Source organism: Gopherus flavomarginatus, chromosome 9 (assembly GCF_025201925.1).
Source record: "Gopherus flavomarginatus isolate rGopFla2 chromosome 9, rGopFla2.mat.asm, whole genome shotgun sequence".
NCBI lineage: Eukaryota > Metazoa > Chordata > Testudines > Testudinidae > Gopherus > Gopherus flavomarginatus.
Window position 1 is genome coordinate 92,881,474 of NC_066625.1, and position 19,845 is coordinate 92,901,318.

Below are 19,845 nucleotides of genomic sequence, written 5' to 3' on the forward strand. Positions count from 1 at the left end.
TGCTGTACAAGAAAGGTGATAGCGAAGATCTGAAGAACTATCGTCCAATATGCATCTGAGGGTGCTGAGGGAACTGGCTGATGTGATTGCAGAGCCATTGGCCATAATATCTGAAAACTCATGGCGACTGGGGGAGGTCCCGGATGATTGGAAAAAGGCAAATATAGTGCCCATCTTTAAAAAGGGAAGGAGGAGAACCCAGGGACCTACTAACCGGTCACAGCCTCACCTCGGTCTCTGGAAAAATCATGGAGCAGGTCCTCAAGGAAACCATTCTGAAGCACTTGGAGGAGAGGAAGTTGATCAGAAGCAGTCAACATGGATTCACCAAGGGCAAGTCATACTTGACCAACCTGATTGGCTCTGTAGATAAGGGAAAAGCAATGGACGTGATATCTTGACTTTAGCAAAGCTTTTGATATGGTCTCCGACAGTATTCTGGACAGCAAGTTAAAGTATGGATTGGATGGATGGACTATAAGGTGGATAGAATGCTGGCTAGATTGTCAGGCTCAGTGGGTCGTGATCAACAGCTCAATGTCTAGTTGGCAGCTGGTATCAAGCGGAGTGCCCTGGGGACTGGTCCTAGGGCCAGTTTTGTTCAGTATCTTTATTAATGATCTGGATAATGGGATGGATTGCACGCTCAGTAAGTTCGCAGATGACACTAAGCTAGGGGGAGAGGTAGATACGCTAGAGGGTAGGGATATGGTCCAGAGTGACCTAAACTAATTGGAGAATTGGGCCAAAAGAAATCTGAGATTGAACAAGGACAAGTGCAGAGTCCTGCACTTAGGACAGAAGAATCTCATGCACCACTACAGGCTCGGGACCGACTGGCTAAGCAGTTCTGCAGAAAAGGACCTGGGGATTGCAGTGGATGAAAATCTGGATATGAGCCAGCAGCGTGCCCTTGTTGCCAAGAAGGCTAACAGCATATTGGGCTGCATTAGTAGGAGCATTGCCAGCTGATCGAGGGATGGCTAACCTAGTGAGGAGGGCTTTAAACTAGGTTCAGCGGGGACAGATGAGCAAAGTCCACAGGTAAGTGGGGAATATGGAGACCTGGGAGATGGGTCGGAAACAAGAGGGAACGTGGGCTATAATGGCAGAGAGAAAGGAGGGTCAGGGCAAAACTCGGAGGCAAGAACAAACCAGTATCTTAGATGCCTATATACAAATACGAGAAGTATGGGTAATAAGCAGGAAGAACTGGAAGTGCTAATAAATAAATACAACTATGACATTGTTGGCATCACTGAAACTTGGTGGGATAATACACGTGATTGGAATGTTGGTGTGGATGGGTACAGCTTGCTCAAGAAGGATAGACAGGGGAAAAAAAGGGAAGAGGTGTTGCCTTATATATTAAAAATGTACACTATCATAACCTAGTCCCAGATTTGGACCTTAGCGTCCAAAATATGGGGGTTAGCATGAAAACCTCCAAGCTTAGTTACCAGCTTGGACCTGGTAAAGCTGCCACCACCCAAAAAATTAGAGTGTTTTGGGGCACTCTGGTCCCCACAAAAACCTTCCCTGGGGACCCCAAGATCCAAATCCCTTGAGTCTCACAACAAAGGGAAATAACCCTTTTCCCTTCCCCCCTCCAGGTGTTCCTGGAGAGATACACAGAAGCAAACTCCGTGAATCTAAGCAGAGGGATTCCACCCTCCCCCGTTTCCAGACGGGAAACACAAGCACTTCCCTCTTCACCCAGAGGGAATGCAAAGTCGGGCTAGTAAACCTAACATACACAGATTTCCCCCTGACTTCTTCCTCCCACCAATTCCCTGGTGAGCTGCAGACTCAATTCCCTAGAGTTCCCCACTAATGAAAAACTCCAACAGGTCTTAAAAGAAAGCTTTATATAAAAAGAAAAATACATAAAAATTGTCTCTCTGTATTAAGGTGACAAATACAGGGTCAATTGCTTAAAAGAATATTGAATAAACAGCCTTATTCAAAAGGAATAAAATTCAAAGCACTCCAGCAACTATAGACATGTAAATACATAAAAAAAAAAAACATATAAATCACTAGCTGATCCTTTGTACTTACAACTGGGAAACAGAAGATTAGAAAGCAAGAAATAGAAATCCCCTCATAGCCGAGAGAGCATACAGGCAGAAGACCAAGAACAAAGGACTCACACACAAACTTCCCTCCACCCAGAGTTGAAAAAATCCTGTTTCCTGATTGGTCCTCTGGTTAGGTGCTTCAGGTTACTTTTTTTTTCAGGTGAAAGAGACATTAACCCTTAGCTATCTGTTTATGACATACACAGTTGGACTGAGGTGGAGATGGACATAGGAGACGGAAGTGTCGAGAGTCTCTGGATTAGGCTAAAAGGGATAAAAAACAAGGGCGATGTCGTGCTAGGAGTCTACTACAGGCCACCTAACCAGGTGGAAGAGGTAGATGAGGCTTTTTTTAAACAACTAACAAAATCATCCAAAGCCCAAGATTTGGTGGTGATGGGGGACTTCAACTATCCAGATATATGTTGGAAAAATACCGTGGGGCACAGACTATCCAATAAGTTCCTGGACTGCATTGCAGACAACTTTTTATTTCAGAAGGTTGAAAAAGCTACTAGGGAGGAAGCTGTTCTAGACTTGATTTTAACAAATAGAGAGGAACTCGTTGAGAATTTGAAAGTAGAAGGCAGCTTGGCTGAAAGTGATCATGAAATCATAGAGTTTGCAATTCTAAGGAAGGGTAGAAGGGAGTACAGCAAAATAGAGACAATGGATTTCAGGAAGGCGGATTTTGGTAAGCTCAGAGAGCCGATAGGTAAGGTCCCATGGGAATCAAGACTGAGGGGAAAAACAACTGAGGAGAGTTGGCAGTTTTTCAAAGGGACACTATTAAGGGCCTAAAAGCAAGCTATTCCGATGGGTAGGAAAGATAGAAAATGTGGCAAAAGACCACCTTGGCTTAACCACGAGATCTTGCATGATCTAAAAAATCAAAAGGAGTCATATAAAAAATGGAAACTAGGACAGATTACAAAGGATGAATATAGGCAAACACAGGAATGCAGGGGCAAGATTAGAAAGGCAAAGGCACAAAATGAGCTCAAACTAGCTGTGGGAATAAAGGGAAACAAGAAGACTTTTTATCAATACATTAGAAGCAAGAGGAAGACCAAGGACAGGGCAGGCCCACTGCTCAGTGAGGCGGGAGAAACAGTAACAGGAAATTTGGAAATGGCAGCGATGCTTAATGACTTCTTTGTTTCGGTCTTCACCAAGAAGTCTGAAGGAATGTCTAACCTAGTGAATGCTTATGGGAAGGGGGTAGGTTTAGAAGATAAAATAAAGAACAAGTTAAAAATCACTTAAAGTTAGATGCCTGCAAGTCACCAGGGCCTGATGAAATGCATCCTAGAATACTCAAAGAGCTAATAGAGGAGGTATCTGAGCCTCTAGCTATTACCTTTGGAAATCATGGGAGACAGGAGAGATTTCAGAAGACTGGAAAAGGGCAAATATAGTGTCCATCTATAAAAAAGGGAAATAAAAACAACCCAGGAAACTACAGACCAGTTAGTTTAACTTCTGTGCCAGGGAAGATAATGGCACAAGTAATTAAGGAAATCCTCTGCAAACACTTGGAAGGTGGTAAGGTGATAGGGAATAGCCAGCATGGATTTGTAAAGAACAAATCGTGTCAAACCAATCTGATAGCTTCCTTTGATAGGATAACGAGTCTTGTGGATAAGGGAGAAGCGGTGGATATGGCATACCTAGACTTTAGTAAGGCATTTGATACGGTCTTGCATGATATTCTTATCGATAAACTAGGCAAATACAATTTAGATGAGGCTACTATAAGGTAGGTGCATAACTGGCTGGATAACCATACTCAGAGAGTAGCTATTAATGGTTCCCAATCCTGCTGGAAAGGTATAACAAGTGGGGTTCCGCAGGGGTCTGTTTTGGGACCGGCTCTGTTCAATATCTTCATCAACGACTTAGATGTTGGCATAGAAGGTACGCTTATTAAGTTTGCAGATGATACCAAACTGGGAGGGATTGCAACTGCTTTGGAGGACGGGTCATAATTCAAAATGATCTGGACAAACTGGAGAAATGGTCTGAGGTAAACCAGATGAAGTTTAATAAAGACGAATGCAAAGTGCTCCACTTAGGAAGGAACAATCAGTTTCACACATACAGAATGGGAAGAGATTGTCTAGGAAGGAGTACAGCAGAAAGGGATCTAGGGATTATAGTGGACCACAAGCTAAATATGAGTCAACAGTGTGATGCTGTTGCAAAAAAAGCAAACATGATTCTGGGATACATTAACAGGTGTGTTGTGAGCAAGACACGAGAAGTCATTCTTCTGCTCTACTCTGTGCTAGTTAGGCCTCAACTGGAGAATTGTGTCCAGTTCTGGGCACTGCAGTTCAAGAAAGATGTGAGAAATTGGAGAGGGTCCAGAGAAGAGCAACAAGAATGATTAAAAGTCTTGAGAACATGACCTACGAAGGAAGGCTGAAAGAACTGGGTTTGTTTAGTTTGGAAAAGAGAAGACTGAGAGGGGACATGATAGCAGTTTTCAGGTATCTAAAAGGGTGTCATCAGGAGGAGGGAGAAAACTTGTTCACCTTATCCTCTAATGATAGAACAAGAAGCAATGGGCTTAAACTGCAGCAAGGGAGATTTAGGTTGGACATTAGGAAAAACTGTCAGGGTAGTTAAACACTGGAATAAATTGCCTAGGGTGGTTGTGGAATCTCCATCTCTGGAGATATTTAAGAGTAGATTAGATAAATGTCTATCAGGGATGGTCTAGACAGTATTTGGTCCTGCCATGAGGGCAGGGGACTGGACTCGATCTCTCGAGGTCCCTTCCAGTCCTAGAGTCTATGAATCTGTAAGTGATTATTCCCCTCTATTTGGCACTGGTGAGGTCACATCTGGAGTACTGCGTCCAGTTTTGGGCCCCCCACTACAGAAAGGATGTGGATAAATTGGAGACAGTCCAGTGGAGAGCAACGAAAATGATCAGGGGGCTGGGTCACATGACTTATGAGGAGAGGCTGAGGTAACTGGGATTGTTTAGTCTGCAGAAGAGAAGAATGAGGGGGGATTTGATAGCTGCTTTCAACTACCTGAAAGGGAGTTCCAAAAAGGATGGATCTAGGTTGTTCTCAGTGATGGCAGATAACAGAACATGGGGCAATAGTCTCAAGTTGCAGTGGGGGAGGTCTAGGTTGGATAATAGGAAACACTATTTCACTAGGAGGGTGGTGAAGTACTGGAATGGGTTACCTTGGGAGGTAGTGGAATCTCCTTCCTTAGAGGTTTTTAAGGCCTGGCTTGATGAAGCTCTGGCTGGGATGATTTAGTAGTTGTTGTTCCTGCTTTGAGCAGGGAGTTGGACTAGATAACCTCCTGAGGTCTCTTGCAACCCATATCTTCTATGATTCTAATATGCCTGCTCTCACATGTCTGCAAGCTCTTCACCAAAGTAATAACAAACCAGCTCTCACAGAAATTGGGCAAACAGCAGCCAACAGAGCAGGCAGGTTTTCAAAGGAATTTTAGCACAATAGACCATATCTTCACTATAAACCGGATATTGGAGTGTTCAAGGGAATATAAATTCCCTTTATACATTGCCTTCAATGATTATGAAAAAGCATTCAACAGCATACAGATTGATGCAGTGCTGAAAGCTCTTGTAGAGCAGGGCATTGACTCAAAGTACTAAAGGAAGCAAACTCTGACTGCACCCTGGATATAACTCTGTTCAACACTCCCCTTCGCATCCCAGTCAAAAGAAGTGTCAAGCAAGGAGACACGATTTCACTGAAACTCTTCACAGCCTACCTCAAAATGGTAATGAGGCAGATGAATTGGAAGGGTGAAATTAGCATCAATGGAGAGCAGTTAAACCACCTCAGATTCATGGACGATATTGTGTTAATTGCTGAAAACACCATCAAACTACAGAAAATGCTGCGAGAACTCAACACAAAAGGACCGTTCTAAAATGAAATTTATGCAGTCTGATTCCTTGCCAAATAATAGTCAAGGGAGAACAAATAGAAGATGAGTTATATGTTTGTTTGGGCCAAGAAATGAACATGTGCCATAATCAGAAAGGCAAACTCTCGCAAAGAAAGAAAACTAGTTGGCACACATTCAGTTCTATCAAGGATGTCCTCCAAGGAAAAATCAGTAGAGGCAACATGTTCTGAACTCTTCAACTCAACAGTACTGCTGGCAATGTTGTACAGCAACAAAACCTGGGTACTGACAAAGATAAGGAGCAACAACTGTATCATGGAGTGGGTGGTGGAAAGAATTTTGGGGATTTCAACCTGTGACCAAGTCCCCAATGAAGTGATCAGACAGCAGACTGGAGTGCAGGACGTCATTGTTGAAAGCAGGTACTGTAAAATGTGACGGGGCCAGGCATATAGCGAGGCTCACTGGCAATTGATGGACAGCAGCTGTCGCCGAGTGGAACCCACAGGAACTGAAACAACCACTCGGACGACCTCCAAAGAGATGGGAAGATTTTACTGTGAAAAGGCATGGCTGCCCACAGAGAAGGCAGGCCAGGATAAGAGAAGAATGGAAGACGTGTTGTGATCAGCGCAGTCTATATGAGGGCTGATGGACCGATCCATCAAGGTGATGCAGTGTTGGTCCCAGGATATTAGAGACACAAGGTGGGTGAAGTTATAACTTTTACTGGATCAGCTTCTGTTGGTGATACAAGCTTTTGAGCTTATACAGAGCCCTTCTTCAGGTTTAGGAAAGGTGCTGAAGTGTCACAGCTAAGTACCTTTCCCAGACCTGAAGAACTCTGTCTAGCTTGAAGTTGGTCCAATAAAAGATATTACCTCACCCACCTCCTCACTTTACTTGCTGTAATTTGATCCTTTCTAATGGCTTCACTAGAATTGAATCTCCCTTTTCTGAAGAATCTGTTTAGTCTGAACCTCATGGACTTAGCCATTTATCCATGCTAAACTTTTTTCCTTTTACTTTCCTGCTTCCTTTCTTGTTTAATACATGTGTGCCTTATGTGTGGCACAATGCTTAAAAAATTCCATATCTCCCACCTCTATGACCTCACTGGTCCTTTTTGCCTAGTTTGTAGCTGCATATTACAGTATCTCATTGATTTGTCATCTTACCATGGCTCATTAATGCTCTTTCATTGAAGCAGAAAGACAGATTTCTGACTACATTCTCTAATGTTCTGAGAATGCCATACTTTGACCTGCAATCTCACCAGGTCCTGCAGCTCTCGCAGCTGTTTTCCTGTTAGTCCCCCAATCCCCAGGTCATCCTCCTCTTCTTCAGGCTGGGCAGGGACATTCCCAGAAGACGGGCCCTGTTTAACAAAGAACTCTTCATGTTGATCCAGGAGTAGTCCATGCAGCATCCAGGCAGAGAGCTGCTTATACATGACTCCATGACATACAGCCAGGATCCTGGGGACCAAGCATAATGGAAAGTGAAAGAGGGCAGTGTATATAACAATCAGAACAAAATACGCATGGTGAGAGCTGAAGTGCTAACAAGTGAAATTTGCTCATGGAGGAAGGTGAATGGCTTTGAGTGTGCCATTAAAGTACTATTTGTATACCTCCCTCACAGGAAGTAGGCTCAAACTAAAGTATCCAATATGTTAGCTTATCACTGCTCCTATTCACTTAGCTGCCATTTTAGAGGGGGAGGGATAGCTCAGTGGTTTGAGCATTGGCGTGCTAAACCCAGGGTTCTCAGTTCAATCCTTGAGGGAGCCACTTAGGAATCTGGGGCAAAAATCAGTACTTGGTCTTGCTAGTGAAGGCAGGGGGCTGGACTCGATGACCTTTCAAGGTCCCTTACAGTTCTAGGAGATAGGATATCTCCCTTAATTTAATTTAATTTAGCAGCACCACAATCTGCACCTTGACAGTCCTACTCCAAGGGAACCCATTTCTAGTAATATTCAACCAATCAAATCACCCCATGTCTGAATCTCCAATCTATGTTCCAGGGGGTCAACTGACACAATGGAACTTCTTCCAGTGCAACTTCCATACAAATTGCATTAGGTAAGGGGAAAAGTGCGGGCGTGGGGGACAGAGACTTACAAAGCCATCCCTAAGCCAGTCAACTGTCCCTCATTGACAGTCTCAGCAGAGAGGCCAGGGAGCGTAAACCCCCACCTTCCGTAGGAAATGCCTCACAAGCTCAGCAGTGAGATTGCGCTGATCACAACGCGTCTTCCATTCTTCTCTTATCCTGGCTTTCCTTCTCTGTGTGAGGCCATGCCTCTTCACAGTGTGTAGGGTGCCCAGACAGCAAATGTGAAAAATCGGGACGGGATGGGGGGTAATAGGAGTCTACATAAGAAAAAGATCCAAAAATCAGGACTGCCCCTATAAAATTGGGACATATGGTCACCCTAGATAAATAGTAGTTCAGTGTGTGAAGGAAGCTTGTACTGCAGCTGCTTATGTTGTACTTATCCTGTACATAAACAGAGGATTTGAGCCTTCAGGGCTGTCAGCGCAGCATTCCACTCCTGCCTCTCAGACCACACAGGGCTCTTGTTAGACATATCTCTATTTGCTATAGCTAGAGAGAGAAGATATTTTGGCACTAACTCCAGCTGTTACAAGAGCATAATAGTCAAGCAGTAGTAGTAGTGAATCTCCTTACTTTTCCAGTGCACTACGCACAGGGGGCAGCCCCCCACAGCTGTGTTTATAGACAGTCTCCAAGAGCTGACAGCCATGAATCTGCAGAAGAAACAAAGTGGTCAAACTGGATTTGCAGTGAGAAATCTTCACTTGATTCCACACCGAAGTTTCAGACGTTCAAATGCTACATTTACAGCTGAATGTACAAAGAAGGCTTTACAATGATATGGGAAATGGTGCACGGTGCAAGGGAAATGGGTCCCAGTGAGAATTGGAAGGGCGGGGAAATATGGATAGTAATTCCATGCTCAAATAATAAGGATATTGCAGTAGGGATACATTACCGACCACCTGACCAGGATGGTGTTAGTGACTGTGAAATGCTCAGGGAGATGAGAGAGGCTCAATAATAATAATGGGGGATTTCAACTACCCCCACATTGACTGGGTATATATCACCTCAGGAAGGGGTGCAGAAATAAAGTTTCTTGACCCCTTATGTCAAGGTTCCTTCCCCACTCTGAACTTTAGGGTACAAATGTGGGGACCTGCATGGACACTTCTAAGCTTATTTACTAGCTTAGATCTGGTAACTCTGCCACTATCCAGAAATTTCAGTGTCTGGAGCACTTCCTGTCCCCCCAAAACTCTCCCCTCCCTGGGTGGCCTTGAGGGACTTCACCAATTCCCTGGTGAACACAGATCCAAACCCCTTGGATCTTAAAACAAGGAGAAATTAACCATCCCCTCCTCCTTTCCCCCACCAATCCCTGGTGAGTCCAGATCCAATCCCCTTGGATCTTAAAACAAGGAAAAATCAATCAGGTTCTTAAAAAGAAAGCTTTTAATTAAAGAAGAAAGGTAAAAATCATCTCTGTAAAATCAGGATGGAAAATACTTTACAGGGTAATCAAATTCGTATAGCCCAGAGGAACCCCCTCTAGCCTTAGGTTCAAAGTTACAGCAAGCAGAGGTAAAATCCTCTCAGCAAAAAAAAAAAAAAAAAGACATTTACAGGTTGAGAAAACAAAAATAAGACTAATCCGCCTTCCCTGGCTATTACTTACAATTTTGAAACATGAGAGACTGATTCAGAAAGATTTTGAGAGCCTGGATGGATGTCTGGTCCCTCTTAGTCCCAAAAGCCAACACCACCCAAAACAAAAGCACAAACAAAGACTTCCCTCCACCAAGATTTGAAAGTATCTTGTCCCCTTATTGGTCCTCTTGTCAGGTGTCAGCCAGATTTACTGAGCTTCTTAACCCTTTACAGGTAAAAGAGGCATTAATCCTTAACTCTCTGTTTATGACACCTTAAATGACTGCTTCTTAGAGCAGCTGGTCCTGGAACCCACAAGGGGAGAGGCAATTCTTGATTTAGTCCTAAGCGGAGCACAGGATCAGGTCCAGGAGGTGAATATAGCTGAACCGCTTGGTAACAGTGACCATAATATAATTAAATTTAACATCCCTGTGGCGAGGAAAACACCACAGCGGCTCAACACTGTAGCATTTAATTTCAGAAAGGGGAACAACACAAAAATGAGGTGGTTAACCAAACAGAAATTAAAAGGTACAACACCAAAAGTAAAATCCCTGAAATCTGCATGGAAACTTTTAAAGACACCATAATAGAGGCTCAACTTAAATGTATACTCCAAATTAAAAACCATAGTAAAAGAACCAAAAAAGAGCCACCGTGGCTAAACAAAGTAAGAGAAGCAATGAGAGGCTAAAAGGCATCCTTTAAAAAGTGGAAGTTAAATCCTAGTGAGGAAAATAGGAAGGAGCATAAATTCTGGCAAATGAAGTGTAAAAATATAATTAGGAAGGCCAAAAAAGAATTTGAAGAATAGCTAGCCAAAGACTCAAAAAGTAATAGCAAATTTTGTTTAAGTACATCAGAAGCAGGAAGCCTGCTAAACAAACAGTGGAGCCACTGGATGATCCAGATGCTAAAGATGCACTCAAGGACGATAAGCCCATTGTGGAGAAACTAAATGAATTTTTTGCATCTGTTGTCACGGTTGAGGATTATTCCCAAACCTGAGCCATTCTTTTTAGATGGCAAATCTGAGGAACTGTCCCAGACTGAGGTGTCAGAGGTGGTTTTGCAACAAATTGATAAACTAAACTTTAATAAGTCACCAGGACCAAATGGTATTCACCCAAAAGTTCCGAAGGAACTCAAATGTGAAATGGCAGGACTACTAACTGCAGTCTGTAACCCAGGGGTTCTCCAACAGGGGGTCAGGACCCCTCAGGGAGTCACAAGGTTATTACATGGGGGGTCGCGAGCTGTCAGCCTCCATCCCAAACCCCACTTTGCCTCCAGCATTTATAATGGGGTTAAATATGTAAAGAAGTGTTTTTAATATAAGAAGGGGGGGGGTTGCACAATGGCTTGCTATGTGAAAGGGGTCACCAGTACAAATGTTTGAGAACCATTGCTGTAACCTATCATTTAAATCAGCTTCTGTAGCAAATGACTGGAGGATAGCTAATATGATGCCAATTTTTTAAAAGGGCTCTAGCAGTGACCCCGGCAATTACAGGCGATGAGCCTGACTTCAGTACGAGGCAAACTGGTTGAAACAACAGTAAAGAACAAAACTGTCAGACACATAGATGAACATAATTTGTTGGGGAAGCATCAACATGGTTTTTGTAAAGGAAAATCATGCCTCACCAATCTATTAGAATTCTTTGAGGGGGTCAACAAGCATGTGGACAAAGGGGATCCAATGGATATATTGTATTTAGATTTTCAGAAGCCTTTGACAAGGTCCCTCACCAAAGGCTCTTAAGCAAAGTAAGCTGTCATGGGATAAAAGGGAAGGTCCTCTCATGGACTGGTAATTGGTTAAAAGATAGGAAACAAAGGATAGGAATATATGGTCAAGTTTTCAAAATGGAGAGTGATAAAGAGTGGTGTCCCCCAGAGATCTGTACTCGGGCCAGTCCTAGTCAACATATTCATAAATGATCTGGAAAAAGAGGTAAACAGTGAGGTAGCAAAATTTGCAGATGATACAAAACTACTCAAGATAGTTAAGTCCCAGGCAGACTGCAAAAAGCTACACAAAAGAATCTCTCAAAACTGGGTGACTGGGCAACAAAATGGCAGATGAAACTCAGTGTTGATAAATGCAAAGTAATGCACATTGGAAAACATAATCCCAACTATACATATAAAATGATGAGGTCTAAATTAGCTGTTACCACTCAAGACATGCATCTGAAGAGGTGGGTATTCACCCATGAAAGCTCATGCTCCAAAACGTCTGTTAGTCTATAAGGTGCCACAGGATTCTTTGCTGCACTCAAGAAAGAGATCTTGGAGTCATTGTGGATAGTTCTCTGAAAACATTCACTCAATGTGCAGCGGCAGTCAAAAAAAGCAAACAATACTGGGGATCATTAAGAAAGGGATCGATAAGAAGACAGAAAATATCATACTGACTCTATATAAATCCATGGTACGCCCACATCTTGAATACTGCGTGCAGATGTGGTCACCCCATCTCAAAAGAGATATATTGGAATTGAAAAAGGTTCAGAAAAGGACAAAAAAATGATTAGGGGAATGGAACAGCTCCCATATGAGGAGAATGTAATAAGATTGGGACTTTTCGGCTTGGAAAAGAGACGACTAAGGGGGCATAGAGTAGAGGTCCATAAAATCATGACTGCTGTGGAGAAAGTAAATAAGGAAGTGTTATTTACTCCTTCTCATAACAGAAGAACTAGGGGTCACCAAATGAAATTAATAGGCCGCAGGTTTAAAACAAACAAAAGGAAGTATTTTTTCCACACCATGCACAGTCAACCGGTGGAACTCCTTGCCAGAGGATATTGTGAAGGCCAAGACTATAACAGGGTTAAAAAAAGAACTAGATAAGTTCATTGAGGAGAGGTCCATCAATAGCTATTAGCCAGGATGGGCAGGAATGGTGTCCCCAGCCTCTATCTGCCAGAAGCTGGGAATGGACGACGAGATAGATCACTTGATGATTCCCTGTTCTGTTCATTACCTCTGGGGCCTTGGCATTGGCCACTGTTGAAAGACAGGATACTGGGCTAGATGGACCTTTAGTCTGACCCAGGATGGCCATTCTCATGTTCTTATATATCTTCCTCCCACACCCCACATCAGAGCCCAGCAGACTTGTGGACTCCAACACACAAGTTCTCCCATAACCCTCTGTTACTGGCTAGAGGACATTTCATGGATTGTGAAGTCAGAAATCCTGCTTCTCCTGCCTTGTCTTTGGGATTTGTAAGACTCAAGGAATCCCAGTCACCAATACACAATAAAGGTGGCAAATGTGCTCCATACTTTTCTACTGTGAATTAAATGTGATCAAAGACAAGGGCTCTCTGCAGTCCCACCCCACCCAAACTCATCTGCTTCCATCCTTGCTCCAAACCTTTCCCTTTGTTTCTCCATTCAAACCTGTCTCAGAATCTCTTTCTCCAACCACAGAAATGCACAACCTTCCATCCCACCAGCTCCAATTACAGCCTTACCAGCTCACCCCCCAATACTCCACCCCCATTCTCTGTAAATTACAAAGGGGAAAATAAGGGAATTTCATATCAGTGCATGAGCTTCATGCTGTTGGGCTACCTCCACCATACAATTTTTCCGCCTTAGTCTCTCCATCTATTTATGTAAGTGACACCAAATGAGCACTGTCCAAGGTGCCTCACTGACATCAGTGAAAAAAAGAATCCATAGCCAGTAATTAGATAATCTGCCCCATACGCAGGGAGCACATATGGACGGTTCTGACCACCCCAGTGCCTCGTTCTTGCTGATCCTCAAAAACCTTCCCTGGCCTGAATCATGCAGTCTTCAGGAGGAAGATATAAACTCTGAAAAAGGAAAGCAAATGTTTCCTGAGGAGCCTCATCTACCTTCTCCTATAAGTTCTGTCAAACATCTAGTGTCATTTACACCCTCATGCAATTTTAACTAAAGGGAATGGATGGGAACAACAGATTATGCTACAGAGAAACCAGCTCCCATTTACTATACCTTCTGGGTCTTGATCTGCTCCACCACAACCATCACCGAGGGGAAGAGGAGTTGGAACTGCAAAGCAAGGATCAACATGTAAAAATAGGCTTCTAAGTAGCGATATGTAGGGATGGGGCATTTAGGGGCTAGTATGGATAGCAGCTGGTTGTGGTGGTTTATCAGTCTATTACCTCACTGGCCCCACTTAGTGTTCTGGATGTCCCTGGAAGAGAGACCATGGCTTCTACAGAGATGAGACGATGATTATACCAGGATACTGGTGATGTTACTCTACCTTAACATCAGCAACTAGACTGAACAGTGGAGGTGATGCTTATCTGGAGATTCTCTGGTCACTTAGTAAGATTGTCATGGATGACATGAGTTGTGCCAGTGTGCTAGAAGTGCTGTCTAGGTGGGTACTGAAGTCTCTCAAGATGATAAATTTAGGGGACTCTAACATGAGGATAGGAAGAGCTGCACTGGCTTCCCTCTATGTTGCAGCTAAACTCTAAATGGGACTTTTGAAGGCAGAGAGTAACTGTTGGATGGTTAAAGGGAGAGCTATTATATCCCTGACAAGGCAATGATGCGTGCCTCCCCAGCTGACATCTAGTCAAAAAGGTTCCATGGCCACATAGGTAGGCACATGACCTCAACAGCTGTGCTCCGTGGTGAAAAGATCATTAAAGAAAACAAATGGGTTTGTCATCTGAGAGCTGGAGCTGCTTAAAGTCAAGGGCAGACTGTAGCGTTCCTAACATTTCTGAAGTGTGATCATGCAAAATTGAAATAGCTGGTAGCATGTAAGGTGGAAATTAGAAAGGAAAATCTATTTCTTACAAGTATAACTACACCATATTAAAAGCTAAAGATGACAAACACAACTTTAAGGCTCGTAATTTAAGTGTACAAACATCAGAAATTGAAGTTTTAGTAACAATGGTAGCTCTGCAACATTGCACATGCTGTATATACCAGTAGTAAGATGACAACAAATGCAACATACCTGATCCAGAGAGTAGTTAATGTGGGAGATGGAGAGGTGAGGGTCAGCCAGGAACTGCAACCACAACAGAAAAGTTAGTACAAACCAAAATAAGCCTCTAATCGGTAGCACTAAACTTTGGTGGAAAAAGGTAAAGAGCAAAACTGTACCCTCAGAAGTCCTGATAACACAGATCTTTTCACAAAAACTTTTGAATCATATCCCCCTTCAGGATGTTACTTATGATGAGAGTGAGCAGCCCATGCAATCACTGGGCATTGACTCAAAGTGAATCTACCCAAGACGCCTACCAACTTGGCTGACACACCACAGATTTAACCGAGGACCTTCAGAGCTATAAGCGCAACTCTCTACAGCTTGACCTAGAGAATGAGGATCTGAATCTGAGGACCCAAACACTTGCATTCTCTGTGGATCTGACATAGAGGGGGACATGTAACATACTGACCAGTGGGTTACAGTGGAACCTCACAGCAGCAATTCGGAAGACACCCCCACAGTGAAAATGAAAGATTCCATCCCATCTTTGGCTGCTTCTTGTTAGCTTTTTTGTTACTGAAGAGACAAGTTCCCACTGCACAGTATTTCAGCTCATAACATTGAATAGAGCACTGCTTCTTCCAGTTTTCTCTCCCTTACCTCCTGCTCCAGGTCAAGCAATGCCTGTCGGTAGGGCTGCAGCACTGAATCGAGCCCTGTACAGAAGGCCCGCAAGTAAATCCCATGTAACCCACACTGGGTCTGCTGGGAAGGGTGATGATCCTAAAATCAAACAGTAAGTTTTGAATTAGCCCCAGTACATTGGTGAATGGACTGGGGACTAAGGCCCAAATCCCTGAGATATTTAGGCACTTAGCTCCCATTGATTTCAACCTTCAGGACCTAAATATCTTTGAGGAGCTAGGCCTAAGTGACTCAGTGGATAGAGGTGTTCACCACTAGGTCACAATCCAAATAAAAATAGTGAAGTCCATCTTAAGCAACCACTTAAAGTACCAATAAAATCAGCTGTTAATTGGAGGTGGGTCAGCTGGTAAAGATGGAGAATTGTATTCAGTCCATTTGGATATACAAGTAAGGAACTCTTGAGACAGAAGATTGCATAATACATTGGCTATTTGTACATTTCACTGTTACTTTATGCTGACATGAAGTGTTCACAAATGGATCTCAAACTACTTTGCAAACTGTAATAAAGCCTTGCCATCCCGTGGGATAAGTGAGCATTACCCTTATTTTACAAATCCAGCCAGTCTGTTAGTAACAAATTTTAAGGCTTTTTTTTTTTTTTTTTATAAACCAGAATGAGAGATTTGAGTCCAGTTTTGGATATGTAAGTATCCATATCATGCTATCATACATAGCCTCCAGCCTCTATCTATTTAAGGGTTTTCTGTACAATCATCATGGTAATATTTAAGCACCTCTCAGATAAATTTAGGTTTGCACTGTAAAGCCAGTAGTGGATTCTGAGTCATTTGCTCTTCTCTCTTCCCTGCTAGAAAAGGCTACTTGGCATACATATGTATGTTTCTCCCCCATCAGTCTCCTCTTCCCTCTCTCCCCCTCCCAATTAATTTGGCTAAGGTGGGAAAGATGTGAAATTGTCTGGAAAGCAGTGTCTCTGTAAAATATGTGGAGGGTCATTGTAGATAACCAACTGCACATGACCTCTCTATGCAATGCTGTTGCAAAAAGGGCTAACAATACTTGGATGTATTAACACAGGAATGAGGCACAGAAGTAAGTAGGTAATATTGCCTCTATACATGGCATTGGTGAGCCCACTACTGCAGTACAGTGTTCTGTTATGGTATCCACTTTAAAAAAAGGATGTGGTCTAGAAACCCTGGTTTAATATTAAAAGCTAGAGAGAAACTTGATTCATGTAGCTTATCAAAGAGATATTTAAGAGACAACTCTATCAGTCTATAGTTACCTACACAGGAAGAAGGCAACTAATAATAGAAGGCTCTTTAAACTAGTGGACCAAGGCATTACATGATCCAGTGGCTAGAAGCTGAAGTCAGCAAAGTTCAAAAAGGAAAAGAAATGCAATTTTTTAATGAAAGGGTAATTCACCACTGAAACAGATTACCAAGGGACGTGGTGGATTCTTCATCACGGACTTCTAAAAAGATCTGCTCTAGCTCAATGCAGAAATCACTGGGTTAAATTCTATAATCCATGTTATGTAAGTAATGAGATTAGAGCCACAATGGTCTTTTCTAGCTTTAACACATATGAATTAGTCGAAAAGGAGTATCTTGACGACCTATTGACATTAAGACTGCATGGACCATGAAGACCAAAATCTTTTCTTAGCACTGTAGGTGGTTAATCCAGTTCAAGACTGAGATACACTGGTAAGGGAAAATATGGAGGAAAGTTTGTACCACATTTCCTGGGCAGTACCTATTGTGTGGCTAAAGGACTGCAGTCTCCAAGACTGTTTGCCAGCTTTCTCCAGTAATTTTTTTTAGGACCTCAAAGGCTGAAATGGGACCCTGGTGTTTAGAATGAAAATGCAAGTTAATAAGCTTTATCAAGACAAAGTAACCCTATCCCTCTAGTATCCTTTGTCATTCGCTTTGTTCTGACATTCTCATTTCTACACCCTGGTTGTTTGTTCCATTGCAGTGAAGGCTTCAGTAAGCACAGAGGGCCTCTACTTAGATTTCTGCAACTCTATCCAAATTTATGCTTGCAAGTCTTTTAATCCATTCCATTAAACGAGACTGAGCTGCTCCATGCAGACAGCATCAACTTTCAGGAGCAGGCTAGGTTGATGCACAAATGCAGAAAGAAGCAAGCTGAGTGACCCTGACTGAGGGGAACAGAAAGTGTGCCTCAGAGGGACCATACAGACTTCACAGTTCAACTGGTTATGGAAGAGTCACCCACTGCATAAGACAGAGAGCTACATGTCCCCTCACCTCGTATCTCCAACGCACTCATCCTGTGGTTTCACATCTTTGCTCTTTCTACCTCCCCATTCTAGACACTTCCAAATAAGTTATTTAAACAGAGCAGTGAGGTATGCAAACCATAGCAGGAAGGAACACATTTTTAAGATTATTACCTAAATGAGTTTTAATTGTTTACTGAAATTTCATTACTCTGAATGTACAAGTCTAACATACAACTAGAGAGGGTTTCACAATGCTATTTTTAGTGTGAACCTAACCTGAAAGAGTAAAAACATAGTGGCATAAATTTCAGAGTGGGAGCTATTACTTCTTACAGAAAGTAGTTCTATAGTACAATAATGAGTTACTGAGTAAGTAAAGTTCGGAAAGCTTTTTCCATGGATAATTTTAAAGTCTTGAGGAGAGAAAGCAATTTTGTCCTTTCTGAAGTCTATTTTTTCATAGCAATACTGTCCCATCCTGAGGCAGCTTAGTTAATAGATTTTGCTTTGAAAAATTAGCTTAGCCATAAATTTCTCTATCCTTTCATTTTGGAAGCTTAAGACCTAATTCAGCCCTGGTACAAGCACCACCCACTGACTTCAAATGAGATGCCGGGTGCTCAGGGAACTGCTGAAGTGGGCTTTGTCTTTCTCATTGGGCAGATCTTTCTGGAAACGCAATGTGATGGATTTGTTTATTGCACATTAGCAAACTGAAGGACTATTTTCTAGTAGGGTAACAAGTTAATAAGCCTCTAGGGTAGGCCTCACATTTTATACACAATCATCAGTGTATTATGGAGTTTAATTACAGGCACATCCAGACCGGTGTGAGAGGTACGGGCCACTCCCCCACACACCCCGCGGGCAGCTGAGTCCTGACGCCACTGAGGGCTCAGGGGATGGAGGAGCGCGGCCTTCCCCCGGAAGGGAGAACTCAGCCCCTCGGCCCGCCCGCACCTGCTGTTGCACGTGGCCCGTGTACTGCTCGATGAACTCGGTGAAGCGAATGTAGTCGGTGCCGAGACGGCAGAGCCGGTTCAGGACGCTGCTCTCGCTGGGGTGCAAGAACGGCAGCTCCTGGGACACCTGCGGAGAAGCGAAGCCGGGTGAGCGCGGGGGCTGAGCGCGAGGGGAGGGGGGCCCGGACCGGGTGGTACCTGGAGGCCGCTCCTCTTGCTCCAGATGAACGCGGCCCCGGGGTACCCGCTGAGCGCCAAGAGCAGCTCGTGAATCATCCTGGGAGTTGGAACCAGCGGCCGCTCGGCTCCACACGCCCAGCAAGCTCCGCAAACCCCCTGGGAAGTGTAGTTCCGCTGCTCCCGCAAAGACTACTGGGAAGTGTAGTCCTGCTCCTCTCACAGACCGAAGGGAAAGGCTGCCCCCGCAAAGGCCACTGGGAAGTGTAGTCCTGCTCCTCTCACCGACCGAAGGGAAAGGCTGCTCCCGCAAAGGCCACTGGGAAGTGTAGTTCCAATCCTCTCACCGACCGAAGGGAAAGGCTGCTCCCGCAAAGGCCTTGGGGAAGTGTAGTTCCAGACCTAGGCTCATGCGAAACAGCCGTTCAGCATCCGCTTGCCCTTCGAAGGACTCCGGGCTGTGGGCGATCTCCACAGTGCCAGTGCCAATGCGGGGACTGTCCTGACCGCCCCCATGGCCACCCCGCTGGTGAGAGGATCCTCTGGGGGAAAAGGACTTTATTTTCACTTAGCATGGGAACCAGGGCCCGTGCAACCATTTAGGTGACTTAGGCGGTCGCCTAGGGCACTAGGATTTGGGGGGCGCCATTTTCTTCTGCAGCAATGGCGGCAGCTGGATCTTCGGCCGCCCTGGTCACCACCGGCATTTAGGTGGAGGGAGCTGGGGCAGGGGAGGGCGGAGAGGGCCACCTGCAGCAAGTAAGGGGGGAGGGGCGGCACGCAGGGGAACTCCCCACCCCAGCTCACCCCTGCTCCACCTCCTCCCCGAGCACGCCGTGGCTGCTTCACTTCTCCCGCCTCCCAGGCTTGCAGCACCTAATCTGATTGGCACTGCAAGCCTGGGAGGTAGGAGAAGTGAAGCAGCTACGGCATGCTCAGCGAGGACGCAGGGCGCGGGGCTGCCTTAGGGCGGAGGGTGGGGGGTGGGGAGCTGCCGCGGGGGGGTGCCTCAGGGCAGAGAGGGGGAGCTGCTGCGGGGGGGGCCTGAGGGCGGAGGGAGGGAGCTGCCGCAAGGGGGGCACCTCAGGGCGGAGAGGG

The 19,845-nt window shown here is 44.3% G+C and overlaps 1 protein-coding gene across 4 annotated transcripts in view; it reads right to left on the minus strand.

Annotated features, from left to right (window-relative positions):
- Positions 1-19,064, minus strand: part of TUBGCP4 (tubulin gamma complex associated protein 4) — a 42,333-nt gene extending 23,269 nt beyond the window's left edge. For 2 of the 4 annotated variants that reach the window (XR_007776242.1, XM_050967223.1), the window contains exons 1-7: positions 18,769-19,062; positions 18,569-18,697; positions 15,337-15,459; positions 14,698-14,751; positions 13,707-13,763; positions 8,685-8,764; positions 7,264-7,465 (exon numbers count right to left, since the gene is read on the minus strand). Coding sequence is in view for 3 of the 4 variants with exons in the window: in XM_050967223.1 (XP_050823180.1) it covers positions 7,264-7,465; positions 8,685-8,764; positions 13,707-13,763; positions 14,698-14,751; positions 15,337-15,459; positions 18,569-18,697; positions 18,769-18,846 (723 nt within the window). In the remaining variant the exon portion in view is untranslated. Of the gene's footprint in view, positions 1-7,263; positions 7,466-8,684; positions 8,765-13,706; positions 13,764-14,697; positions 14,752-15,336; positions 15,460-18,568; positions 18,698-18,768 lie in introns of all 4 variants that reach the window. The other 2 variants (XM_050967224.1, XM_050967225.1) reach the window with 2 other exon arrangements.
- Between the last annotated feature and the right edge of the window lie 781 nt (positions 19,065-19,845).